This window comes from Bicyclus anynana, chromosome 6 (assembly GCF_947172395.1).
Source record: "Bicyclus anynana chromosome 6, ilBicAnyn1.1, whole genome shotgun sequence".
Classification (NCBI taxonomy): Eukaryota; Metazoa; Arthropoda; class Insecta; order Lepidoptera; family Nymphalidae; genus Bicyclus; species Bicyclus anynana.
Genome location: NC_069088.1, coordinates 6,295,631 through 6,309,551, shown reverse-complemented (window position 1 = coordinate 6,309,551; position 13,921 = coordinate 6,295,631). Strand labels below are relative to the sequence as shown.

The window sequence follows — 13,921 nt, the reverse complement described above, 5'->3', positions numbered from 1 at the left end:
AAAGAGTAATGATTGTCACTGCATCATTACGTTGACACTGACATATTACATCATTATTACACTGTGACGCTGACAGTGACGTTACACTTACACTTGACAGTTGACAGTAACATTTTGTAGGAATGAAAAGTAAGGTTATGTTATGGTTTAACTAAAATATAATTTTATTTTTTAGAAATTCTAACATAAACTCAACAAAATAAGTATTATTTATAAAGGATATTAGTGTTAATTGAAATGTATTCCAATATCGTTTTATCGAGGTAAGTAAAGTTGGCACTTGAACTAAAAAAATAACTTTTATTTGTTAAAACTGAGCATTTTGATAACAGACAATGGGCCCGCCTGGCTTGTGTTTGCCGATACATGTCAACTATAGAAGGCCAGAAGCTTCCGCAGGCTGCTAGATCAAGTGATGGAATTTCACCACCTCCGCGAATCGCCAGAAGTCCCACCGATATTTTGCAGGCTTTAGCCGCTACCGTTGGCACTGACCCTTCTGCAGCACATTATAAGTAAGTTTTAAGTACGTCAACAAATCTCATTGGCTAGTTACCTACCAAACACAAAGGACGTAGTTACCGCCAAGTGATTTAGGGTTCCGGTACGATACCACGTAGAAACCGTCGGAGGTATAGATTGTATAAAACTTGTATCTCTCCCAAAAAGTATGCCCGCTTACATCTATAAATACTATACTATTACTTAACATCATGTCAGATTTATTTTTGTATTTATTCAAAATAGATTTGCACTTGACTACAATCATGCCTGGTGGAAAGCAATGATGAGGTCTAAGTTGGAGTAGTAGAAGTAGTAGAAAAATAATTGTGTGTTTGACAATTCCAGATATCATGATGATCCATATTTAATACCTCAGTCAAATTATCGCAAGAGATCTTATGCTCTATCAGCGGAGGCCGGAAGGAAAGCTGCTGCATGGATTAGAGATGAGCATGCAGAATTGTTTACTATGAGGGAATGGGATCCACCCATGAAGATGAAGACGCCATACTTTAATGCTGATCCTCAGATAGAAGCATTTGCTCCTAAACCTATTTATAATGATGAAAGTAAGGTAACGAAAATATCAATATTATGTTTTCTGATAACTCCAACACTGTTTGTCACATTCTTTATGCATATATTAGTTTCATACAACCATACAAGTGCTAGTTGGTGACCAAGTGCGCAAAAGGCCCAGGAAAGAAGAAGAAGAAGTGTTAGTGCAACTAGCACTTCACACTTGGGAAGTATATGAGTTTTGATTCCATTGAGAGTGTTGAAATATGTGTTTATTGCTGAATTAAAGGCTTAAATTTGCTTAAATTTCAACTACATACCTCAATCCATTCTGGAAATAGAAGATGTTTATTGACAGAGAGATAGATAAAGTGATCTTATATCATCATTATTGGTTCAGTTTTTACTTTTAAAGTATGAAACCGTCAAAAGAAAAAAAAATGGCAATTTAAGGTATTATATTTTCAGTAGTTTAACTTTAGGTTTTAGTTTTCCAACTCACAAAAATAAAATTAAATTGATTTTAGGTGACAGAAGAAGACTTGAGGTATACAATACAAAATGCACTTCTAGAAGATGCTATTAAAGTATTTGAGCTTCTTGGTGGGGTAGACAATTTGAATGATGAGTTGAAGTTGTCTCTGCTGCAATTGTTGTGCTTTTACAATGAGAAGGAACCAGTCTCTTTGGAGTGGTTGGAGGAAAGATGGTTCTCCGCTGCCACAAGGGAAAGACAATCTACAACATGGAAGTAAGTTTTGATTTTGAAAGTTAGATATTAATTTTAAATACATTTATTTATAAAAAATCCAGGAATTTCAACTACTCTCTATAAAACCCTCGTCAATTTCTGTAATGTAACTTTAAGTTGAAAACTCACTATTACGCCTAGGGTACGTACCAGTTCCATATCACTCCGCCATCCACCCAGTGACTATGTCCAGAGTGTAGTAGGAATTTTAATTGTTTGCAATAGATATCAAGGTAATCTGAATTTTTTTATTATATAAAATTTAATATTTAAATTAAAAAATAGTTGAGCCACTTAGGATATTTTTAATTGCTAATCTATACTCTATACTATTATTATAAAGAGGTAAAGTTTGTAAGTTTGTCACATTTTTTAAATGGGGTAATCTTCGGAACTACTGGTCCGATTTTAAAAATTCTTTTACCAGTAGAATGCTACATTATTGGGGAGTGCTATAGGCATTTTATTTTGGTATCATATATATTAGCTGAGTTATCACAGTTTTTGTCATACAGGTCGGACTGAAAATCCTCTTAAACAGACTTATTCGCATGCGCTGCTTTAACTTTTGTGTAAAATTGAAATTAATGTATGGAGATTTTATGTATCTTTAAAAGTTCTACAAAAAAGTCCGCGACACCATATATCTATCTTCTATATATTAGCAGATATAGTACCTTTTGTGTTATAAAAATTATTAATTTTATATACTTAGCTTTACGTCATTATTTATACAACTAAACTTTAATCCTTATTAAAATAAATTATTTAATAATCACAAGGATAGTGTATCCAGTAGATCCAGAGATTACCTCCTACAACCACACGAACTTTACCTCTTTATACTATTAGCATAGAAGTCTCCCGATTTTGCTAAGGGTAGGAGTAAGATACAGAAGTTACAGGGTAGGGTAGGGTACGGGTAGGGAAGCGTAGGGGTAGTGTAGGGGTAGGGTAGGTTTAGGGCAGGATTTTGGGTAGTGGTAGGGTAGGGGTAGAGGTATGGTAGTGGTAGGGTAGTGGTAGAGTAGAGGTACGGGTAGGATAGGGAAGTGGTAGGGTAGGGGTAGGTTGACATCGAAATTTACGCGGACGAAGTCGCGGGCGTCCGCTAGTTTTTAATATTTTGCATGTGGATAATTTATTTTCTTTTTACTTATTCGTACGCGCGATAAGCGGGCCCTAGGCGAAGTGTAATTGTCAGTTATGAATCGAAATGATTGCAAATTAAAAATATCCAAAATATAACTAAATTTTATTTTTATTTATTATTTAAAAGTTTAGTGTGTTCCCAGTACTTCTATACTTTCTAAGTTTTTATTTATATTTTTGATAGATTAGGTGGGCTTGCTGATAAAATTTTCACAGCCATGGAACCTAAGACGTCTGAAGCGTACTCCGCCATAATACAGGGAATGGCTAAATATTATCAAGTGAGTTTAAGCTAAAACCTACTAACTATACAAGTAATTTAATTATTACTTATTTTGACACTAAGCAGCATTGCTGTGTTTTGATCTTAGATCCAGAGGCATAACCTCTTCGTCATGTTGTTGGTTATGTTGTGTAGGTCCTTGCTGAGTTACTCCATCCAGCTGAACTCGCTCAAGAAGCTTGGTTTTACTTAACGAGGTTAAAAATTTAAAAAAAAATCCAAATTCAACATTCATTTATTTCAAGTATGCTTAGTTTACAAGCACTTTTGATACGTCAGATGACTATTTGTATTGTTGTTAGGTTGCTAACCTCGTGAAGTGTTGCTGAGGAACGAAGATTCTTCCTTCCTTCCTATACACTGCTGCTTATAAACATTACATGTATAAGTGTCTAATTTTCATCTATGCAGGCTCGGCACTGAAGACTTGATCAAATGAAAGGTGTTTGTTTATTAGACAGTGATCCATTATTATAACTCCTCTCAATTTATCTTGATCTTTTAAATGGCTTAACACCCATTTTTGACAGACATACACAGACATCCCCTACTTCGTCCGCATGGAATTTAGTTTTTCGCACATCCCGCGGGAACCATGGATTATTCGGAATGTAAAGTAGCCTGTGTTAATCCAGATTAAATCTATTTCCATTCCAAATTTCAGCCAAATCGCTTCAGTAGCCGTGGAGGAACAAACTTACTTACACACACACAAACTTTCGCCTTTATAATTAGTTGATTAGTTGATTGCTTAGTCTGTATACTATTGCTTTAAAACGAATCATTTTATGCTATTTTACAGGCAGAAAGAGCCCATGTTTTGGCCCAAGAAGCAAGAGAACAAGGCATACCGTTGTCTACCACTGTTTATAACTCTCTATTGGGTTGTGTGGGATTCCTTAAAGAAGGAGTCACTCTACGAGTTGAGGCACTAAAAAGTATATTGAATGAAATGAATGAACAGGTAAATAATATTGTTTTTCTACTCCCATTTCATACTTAATATAAAACCTCAAACCATACCACAAAGCTATTCATTCCTACAGGTTGTTTGCTTAACTTGCTTGCACACAGGTTAACAATATATTTTTTTTTTTAATTGTTAAATATTTCCATGGCATTGGCTACAAAAATTAAATTTCCTTATAAGAGATAAAATCTAGGAGGCTACGCCGATACAAAATCCAGAACGCCATGCCCAACGCCAATTATGTATTACTAGCTGACGCCGCGCGGTTTTATCCGCGTGGTTCCCGTTCCCGTAGGAATATGGGGATAATATATAACTAACACAGAAAGAATTATTTAAATCGGACCAGTAGTTCCTGAGATTAGCGCGTTCAATCAAACAAACAAAAAAGCTCTTCAGCTTTATTATATTAGTATAGATTTACAAAGTTTTTATTATTCTTTGATTAATTCTTTTATCATGTTCGTAGAAAAAGTATTGTATGCCACTGCACGCAATTAGCCATTGATAACTATTAGTAAAATAATTTTGTAATTGAATTGTATTCAAAATCAATATCTGGATATTGCATAAATGAGAAAAATTAAATAAAAGGCCTATTCGACCAATAGCGGTCGAACTGGAAATATCCCTTACTCTTTTGTCCTATCGCAATGAAAGATAGAGACAGTTATCACATGCGTGATGCCGGCTCTACCATGACCATTTTTGTACCTATGCATTTCTCTATTTCTAAAATATTTTCTTGTTTTTCGTCCTTTTTGGAACCCTGTTTATGTAGTTTATGTTTAACTTTATTTTTATTTGTTTAATGATTAATATCTCTTTATATTTTCAAGGGATTATCACCAAACTCCGAGACCCTGTCCGCGTGTCTGAGGTCCATATCCTCGTGGGGCAGTGGCAAGGCGCTGCAGACAGTGGCCTTGCAGGTGGTGGCCGAGTGCAGGCAGTTGGGCATCGCGCCCAGCCTCTCCGCTTATTACTATCTGCTGTGCTTGTTTTGCAAAGAACGTAAGTTCTTCTTCCTCTTTCTAGACCGTTTCCACACTTGGCCACGTGATATTTTTTGACGTGACAACGTCTTATAATTCGATGGAGGCTGCACACTCGAAAAACGATGACGTCATGCGTCGTTCCCTCGCTCTAGGGTTGCCAAATTTGTTTTTTCAAGAAATAAAGTATATTCTGGTCTATGAAGATTATTAAAATTAAGTATTTTAGAAAAACTAACATTTTCTTTTGAAAAATGCAACCATTCCATCAGTATTTTCTTATGACGTTGTCACGTTCAACTATCGTCAGTAAACCGATTTTTTTTTTATTTACAAGTTAGCCCTTGACTTCAATCTCACTAATGGTAAGTGATGATGCAGTCTAAGATGGAAGAGGGCTAACTTGTTAGGAGAATACACACGTATACTTGTTAGGAGAATACACGTTCCGGAACGCTAAATCGCTTGGCGGTACGTTTTTGCCGGTAGGGTAACTAGCCTCGACCGAAACCTTCAACCAGCCAGACTTAATTAAAAAAAATTCAACAAGGACCTTTGTTTTTGTAAATCTACCGCTCATACCACTGCGCCACGGAAGCCGTCAAAATAATTTTAATTCGTGTCAATGCAGCTATTGTTATAATCACAGATATAAGAGGTAACTAGATTTATAAAGTGTCAATTCTTTGTATTGAAACCAGCGTACCCAGGGGCGTGGCCTAAATGGCTGTTTAATATTTAGTGAAAAATGAAATATGTCACCCTTACTTTAGAGTTGAATATTATTTATTCCTTTTGTCACAGAACAAAACAAGACTGCTAGTACATCCGCGGACACGCTTGCGTTGATCCGCACACCAGGGTGTACGCGGGCCACTCCCTCTTGCTACTTCTATTGCTAAAAGCGTTAGCTTTTAGCTTTGTCTGTTTTGTGGTTATAATAGTATGGTTTCCTTTTCAGAGGGTCCACGTATCGACATCCTCACCAACATTATAGCAGACCTTGAGAATAGGGAGTCAATAGAAGCCACCCAAGCGACTGACACGAACTTCTTCATCACTGCCATGGGAGTTTGCAGTGACCATTTACAGGTACCTTCCATTACAAACAGGCAATGTTTAAAAGTACCTGTAAAGTTACACACACTTTTAAAACGTCATGATAATTCATATACTTGAAAGTCTCAGACAAATTTTATAGGGACCTGCCTCGCTTGACGTTATTTCTCTATATAAAAACTGTTTCTATAGATTCGATATTTTATTGCTGTAACACAATAAATTTATTGATGTTAAATATTTTCGATGTGTGAATTTACCTCATCCTCTTTAAAAACATGACAGACCATTTTGTTGGTGAATTTGGGTGCGATATGAGTCCATATGTAATTGGTCTGAGTACAAAGTATCGTTCCGTATATTTCAAACTAGCTGACGCCACGCGGTTTCACCCGCGTGGTTCCCGTTCCCGTAGGAATATGGGGATAATACATAGCCTATAGCCTTCCTCGATAAATGGGCTATCAAACACTAAAACAATTTTTCAAATCAGGCCGTACTTCCTTAGATTAGCGCGTTCAATCAAACAAACAAACAAACCCTTCAGCTTTATAATATTAGTATAGGTAAGCTCAGTTGAGCTTACTTCATATACAAATTTGATTTGAAGCTCATTTTTTACAATGAAATATATGTCGAAGGGTTTTTATCGGGATTGGGTAACATTGCTAATTGGATTCATTTATTTTTGTGGAATTAAAGTATTAATTGTTGTAAGTTCTCTCAAAGTAGCACCTTCTATTCCTTATTTAGGTTTTTTTATGAATTAAATGTCTTTTAGGATGTAAATCTAGCAGAACGTGTGCACGCTCTACTGATGAAGGGCGACAACTATAAGTTGGTAGGAGACGCGTATAAGGAAAGCATTTACTACCGGCACCTTGTCACCGTTACTTGCAAGTGAGTATATAATTAGAAAAAATTAAAAAAAAAACAAAATTCATTTATTTCAATTAGGCTTGGTTTACAAGTACTTTTGAAACGCCAAGTTATGTCATGATTTAAGTAAAGTCGAAAATTTAAATAAAATTAAAGTTACTAGGATTCTAAACTCGCCGCATCTAAGAAGACCCCACAGAAGTCAGCCAAGATTTTATTTTTTTTTAATAACCCTTTTACAAATGTATCTAGAACTAAGTACACAATCGTATGGTGCAGTTAACACCAAGCTCTTTTATCATTTGTACCATCATTAACACTATAGTAAGATTTTCCTATAAGCTTGCGTTTGATAAACACTTTGTTACCTTTAAAATATTTACTATTTTTTTAGTAACTAGATTAATTACTAAACAATTGGTTGTTTGGTGGTGTGCAATAATTTTATTTTTATTTCTGATATTAACATCATTACAATCACACCTATATCTTTCCTATTTGCATTTCGTAATCTACTCAATATAAAACCTCAAACTATACATTGTAGCACGAGCTACAATGTACAATATTTCACCAAAACTCTAATTTCATGTTTCTCTATAGTAGCTAATATTCATTTTCTGATTTTAGATATGCGCCATTCGAGAAGACAACACAATTGCTTGACACTCTAGTGCCCAACATTTATGTTCCAGAACCTTCTGTAATGGAGGAGGTGAGAATATTCGTGAAATCACTAACAACTTTATTTTTAGTTTAATATACTAAAGCTACGACATGTAATGTTTATCAATTTTAAAGAAAATTTAAAAATTGAAATTTTCATGTCACGTCTGAAAAATTTTTAATAATTTTTTTGTTCAATCTAGTACAGGGTTTCTCAAAGTGGGGTACGTGAACCCTTAGGGGTTCGCCATTTGACGGCAGGGGGTTCGCGATAAGATTTGCGTAATGGTGGCTTGATAACTGATACCGAGTCAAAATTAAGCTTAAGATTGTCCAAAATTACTCCTAACATTGAATCCATTTGCGACAAGAAACAAGCACACCCATTACATTGATATTATAAAAACATTTCTTATAGTACTTTATGTGTTAAAAACCTTTCTTCAACAGTCAAATCAATTTTTTGCTTGGGGTTCGTTGTCACTTGGAAATTTAACAGTGGTTCTTGGAGTCGAAAGTTTGAGAAACCCTGATCTAGTAGAACAATAGTGAAGAATTTAAAACCATTTAAAAAAAGCATCAACTGTTAAAAAGATTTTTTTCTGTACGGAGATGGTACCTCTTATATTCCTTTCAAACTCAGAGAAAGAAACTCGCAAAGAGCGCAATGTTGGTCGACCCCCCACTAGGTAGACTGAGGATATCAAGCGGGTTGCATGGAACCGCTGGATGCTGGCGGCTCGAGACCGTTTTGTTTGGGAGTCCATGCAAGAGGCCTATGTCCAGCAGTGAACGTCCATCGGCTGATAATGATGATGATGATGAACTATACTATTTATAACAGATAATAAGGACACTAGAAGTCGGAGGGGCAGGAGATAGACTGGCAGACGCGTGGTCTCAACTGGTGGTGTTTGGACATGCGAAGAGAACCAAACTTGTGGAGAAACTGCTCTCCGCCTTGTGCAACTGTTACACATATCAAGGTAAATATTCGTTTTGTATTCGTTATTAATCATATTCGGCTCACTGCTGAGCTCGAGTCTGCTTTCAGAATAAGAAGGGTTAGACCAATAGTCCACCACGCTGGCCCAATGTGGATTGGCAGACTTAACACACACAGAGAATTAGGAAAATTCCTCACGATGTTTTCCTTCACCGTTTCAAACACGTGATATTTAATTTCTTAAAATGCACAACTGAAAAGTTGGAGGTGCATGCCCCGGACCGGATTCGAACCCACACCCTCCAGAAAAAGAAAAATATAACGGGGAATAAACTAATATACAATATTGATCAAGTATAGCGCTGATACTATCAGATGTAAACCAGAATTAACTATCATAGGGCAGGTAGTCAAGCAGAATTACGGGCTGGCAACCGCTAGTAGCAGGGTTAATGAGATCTTTTACTGTTAACAAATATGACGGCCGTGTGGCGCAGTGGGTAGTGACCCTGCTTTCTGCATCCACGGCCGTGGGTTCGATTCCCACAACTGGAAAATATTTGTGTGATGAACATGGGTTTTTTCCAGTGTCTGTGTGTATTTATACATTATATAAGTATTTAAATGTAGTATATAAATGTATATGAATATTATAATATCAACTATCTTAGTACCCATAACACAAGCTGCTCTGTATGCTTACTTTGGGGTTAGATAGTGATGTGTATTGTTTAAGTATATTTATTTATTTATTTATTAATTTAACAAATACTTCTCTTCCGCGCTCGTGCTGCCTACCAGTCAAGTAACTTTACAATACTATAGCCGGACTATACAAATAATTCACCCACTGAACTTTCGAATAACTATCACTATTTTACCAAGATAATAAATAGGTGCTTTTTTAAATTAATTTTAATTCATAATTTGACTATTACAAGTATAAAAAATATGAAAGCTTGTAACTTTTTTATAGATGACGAAGTGAAAGCTAAGATACGTCAAGCAGCCGCAGATATCCTGAAATTTGGACAACTCATGGAGGAACGGGAAGAGAATGAAGACCGCCGCTCGCCGACTCAAAAGTAAGAAAATATTTTTTTATGTTTAATTTATACTTGTTTATTTTATTTATACAAACCCCGTTTCTTTGGAAACTTTACCTCTTTATAATATTAGTATATAAAAAACACTGTTAAAAATTTATAAGAACAACTCTCCCTATGCGATATTCGGCGCATATTCGTAAAAAACAAACAATCAAACTTCTTTAAAATATTAGTTTAGATACTTAATTGAAGCATTCAAAACACCGCCAATTTAGTTCGCTATGCGTTCGCGTACCTTCACTAATGTCAAAAGACACTTCTATTACGGTTATTTGATCAGGAATATCGCGCAAGTAACTAAAATTACTTGAGGAATCACGGTTGCGAGTACTTAAAATCACAGACATAAACTTCAGTTTTCTTTAGGTATTGAAGTATTAATTTCTTTCAGATTGTCAGCAAGCGCTCTGTCAAACATAGTGGAGCTATGTTCGGACACGCAAGACAAGTTGGACCCCAACTGGAGTACGGTGGAGAACGCGGTACAGCGGCTAAGGGACGAGCAAGCCGCCGGAGTACCCGCCAGACCACAGATACTGGCAGATCTCGCACAGAAAGCTGCAACTGTTGGGAAACCTGAGTTGGCTGCTGTAAGTAACATTTAGACTATCAGGAACATCTCTGTTAAACATATGAGAGCTATGTTCGAACACGCAAGACAAGTTGGACACTCAGATCACAGATCCTGGCAGACATCGCACAGAAAGCTGCAACTTTTGGGAAACCTGAGTTGGCTGCTGTAAGTAACTTTTAGACAATCAGCAACTTCTCTGTCAAACAGGGGAGCTATGTTCAGACATACAAGACAAGTTGGACCCCCAGACCACAGATCCTGGCAGACATCGCACAGAAAGCTGCAACTGTTGGGAAACCTGAGTTGGCTGCTGTAAGTAACTTTTAGACAATCAGCAACTTCTCTGTCAAACAGGGGAGCTATGTTCAGACATACAAGACAAATTGGACCCCCAGACCACAGATCCTGGCAGACATCGCACAGAAAGCTGCAACTGTTGGGAAACCTGAGTTGGCTGCTGTAAGTAACTTTTAGACAATCAGCAACTTCTCTGTCAAACAGGGGAGCTATGTTCAGACATACAAGACAAATTGGACCCCCAGACCACAGATCCTGGCAGACATCGCACAGAAAGCTGCAACTGTTGGGAAACCTGAGTTGGCTGCTGTAAGTAACTTTTAGGCAATCAGCAACTTCTCTGTCAGACAGGAGAGCCATGTTCAGACACGCAAGACAAGTTGGACCCCCAGAACATAGATCCTGGCAGACATCACACAGAAAGCTGCAACTGTTGGGAAACCTGAGTTGGCTGCTGTAAGTAACTTTTAGACAATCAGGAACATCTCTGTTAAACATATGGGAGCTATGTTCAGACACGCAAGACAAGTTGGACACTCAGATCACAGATCCTGGCAGACGTCGCATAGAAAGCTGCAACTTTTGGGAAACGTGAGTTGGCTACCCTAAGTACCTTAATAGACTCCAGGGAAATATTTAGCAACTAAACTCTATTATAAGCCAAACTTGATGTGAAATGTTTATCAACAAACAAATAATTCAAAATGAACCAAGAAAACGCATGTAATTTCGTACCTAAAGTATATTTAAAGTTATGTTCTAAGCTTGCTCTAATCAAATTTATTGGCATTATTTGAGGAACAAATTAATTGAAATTGATATTAGGTGTAAAATGATTAGTTATTTATACCCTCATTTTCAGGGTTTTTGGCTTCATATTCAATTAACAGACTATAAAATAGTGCAATTTCCCGTCTCACAAGATATTTAGGTCATTTATATGTTCTTTGTCCAATAGTGTTAGTATAAATAAATAATGATGTTTGGCAAAAATGCAAATTGAAATCTAAACCAAAAGGTAAAATTACCAAAAATCAATTGCTGACAAGGTTTTAGTATCTATACAATTTCAAGACAGTTTATTTTTCCTTTAAATCTAATTGTAACAACCCCTGCAAGCAAAACAGGCAGAAATAGGTTAATTACTTCATAAATTAAATCAACTTCTATGATACAATTAATCATAATCTTCACAGCTCGCTGTAACCTACTTAGCGGAATGTGGGTTCGAAGAAGCTACTGCAGCCAGCGTACAAACGTTAGGCGTGATGCTGAACCGACCTGTCGAGGAGGTGGAGACGTTACTACAAGAGCAGAAGGCATCCCTCGCCACTTCTCTCCACCCTTCAGCGTTGGCAGTAGCTCAGGCGTACCACATGTGAGTATAAAAAGTTATAGAAATATTTTAATAGGCTAGTTGACACTTTTTTAAAGGGTCTTAGATTATTCATAAGCGCTTAAAAAAATATTATATTTTTTGAGACATGAACACATGACATTTTTAAATACTTTTTGACAATACGAGCCAAAACTCTGTCGGCCATGATGGTCTATCTTTTATCATCATGACGTCACGTAAACACTAAACTATAACCAAACGGCTAAACCGTTTGTTTGTCAAAATTAGTTATTAATTAGTTTGACGTTTATTCCTTTAGTACATCGAGTAATATTGTGACGTCACAATATGGACGACAGCGTTTCTGACGATTGAAATCTATATCTATATCTATACTAATATAAAAAGCTGAAGAGTTTGTTTGATTGAACGTGCTAATCTCAGGAACTACTGGTCCGATTTGAAAAATTCTTTCAGTGTTAGATAGCCCATTTATCGAGGCAGGCTATAGGCTATTTATCCCCCTATTCTTACGGGAACGAAAACCACACGGGTGAAACCGCGCTGCGTCAGCTAACATACATAACTTTTAAATAAATTTTTCTATGAAATCCTTAACTTTTATTAAATAATATCGATATATTTCGGACCTTTATTCCATATTCTATAATCTATACGATATTAGTATTGTTTATATTAAATTTGATATGAGTCAACTACCCTATTATGCGTCGGCCGTAACATGCAAACTCAATCGATAGGTTAATAACTTTCTACACTTCCCGGGTCCTTATCCGAGGCATTCTCGACTTTGGCATTGATCTTAATCGTCGGTGTCAGATTGTTTTTATCAGTAGCGTGGTTTATGATTTATCTCAATTCTGACTTTTTTTATATCATGTACGAGGAACATGCACTTATTTGGTAATATTCGCGAATAAAACGTCTAGATAAGATCCATGATAAACGAACGCCTGGGGAAATATTGCTGAAATCTACAAACAATATACATAAATAATACAATGTATAAATAATATTAATATACAAATAATATTAAGGAATATACACATTTATACTTTTGATAAAATCTGCGCACGTTAATTTCACAAATAGCTTTAATCATGGTTTATACAATTTTTATACCTCCCTGTAACGTTTGTGTTTGTTTCATTCAAGTCTGTCTATGTATCTATGTATAATTGTGTATGTATCTATCTATGAATATTAACTAAGGAATGAAAACATAAAAATGTCCTATTTTGATAATATTCCTGTATATTAACCAGGGGCGTAGCTACCGCCGTATCAGCCGGGGCCCCCAAACTACAGGGGGCCCCTTAAATGTTGAAGCATAAATTAGTAAAATCTAATCCAGAATCACACTGAATCTGCTGCTTTTCGGGAAAAAAAACTGCCTTTGGAGTTTAACTCCAGAAATGACAAAAGTAAAAAAAGCAATCTCTTTTTTTTGCGTTAAGCACCCAAAAATTTGGAAAAATCCCACATAGGTTAAAAGGTTGGTTTCTTTTGTGAGATATTTACTTTTCATTTGGGGCCCTTACTTTAACTTTGATACAGGGCCCCTTCAAGGCACGCTACGCCACTGATATTAATACTAACGTTGAATATGTTTAGAGTTTAAAAACTCCTTTGTTTTCTAACAGAGCCAAAACTGGAGCGCCTTTGCACGAATCGGAGTCGTCGTCAGCAAGTTCGGAGAGCGACAGTGAATCGTCATCCGACGATGAATAGTCGATACGTTAGTGATATTACTTAGTATTAATAAATTGCATTTAGTTATAAATGTTGTTGATTATTATTATTTAAACGCCTATTATTGTTTAAAAAAATATGGTAATTTGAATGACAGCAAATTTT

At 36.2% G+C, this 13,921-nt stretch overlaps 1 protein-coding gene across 1 annotated transcript; it reads left to right on the top strand.

The window, feature by feature from the left end:
* The first annotated feature begins 97 nt into the window (after positions 1–97).
* On the top strand, positions 98–13,847 carry LOC112045979 (protein PTCD3 homolog, mitochondrial). The gene is made up of 15 exons (XM_024082403.2): positions 98–263; positions 333–515; positions 850–1,078; positions 1,551–1,774; positions 3,111–3,207; positions 4,012–4,173; positions 5,019–5,193; positions 6,136–6,266; positions 7,015–7,133; positions 7,743–7,827; positions 8,623–8,764; positions 9,701–9,809; positions 10,225–10,423; positions 11,901–12,082; positions 13,708–13,847. The coding sequence occupies exons 1-15, from the start codon at positions 238–240 to the stop codon at positions 13,793–13,795; spliced, it is 2,151 nt and encodes a 716-aa protein (XP_023938171.2). The 5' UTR covers positions 98–237; the 3' UTR covers positions 13,796–13,847.
* The last annotated feature ends 74 nt before the right edge of the window (positions 13,848–13,921 follow it).

What these genes read in the sequence shown, in the direction of transcription:
- LOC112045979 (XM_024082403.2), top strand. Translation starts at nt 238, where the DNA reads ATGTATTCCAATATCGTTTTATCGAG. An exon ending in GAATGGCTAAATATTATCAA is followed by an intron (nt 3,208 to 4,011) that starts GTGAGTTTAAGC and finishes GCTATTTTACAG; the next exon opens with GCAGAAAGAGCCCATGTTTT. An exon ending in CAACTGTTACACATATCAAG is followed by an intron (nt 8,765 to 9,700) that starts GTAAATATTCGT and finishes ACTTTTTTATAG; the next exon opens with ATGACGAAGTGAAAGCTAAG.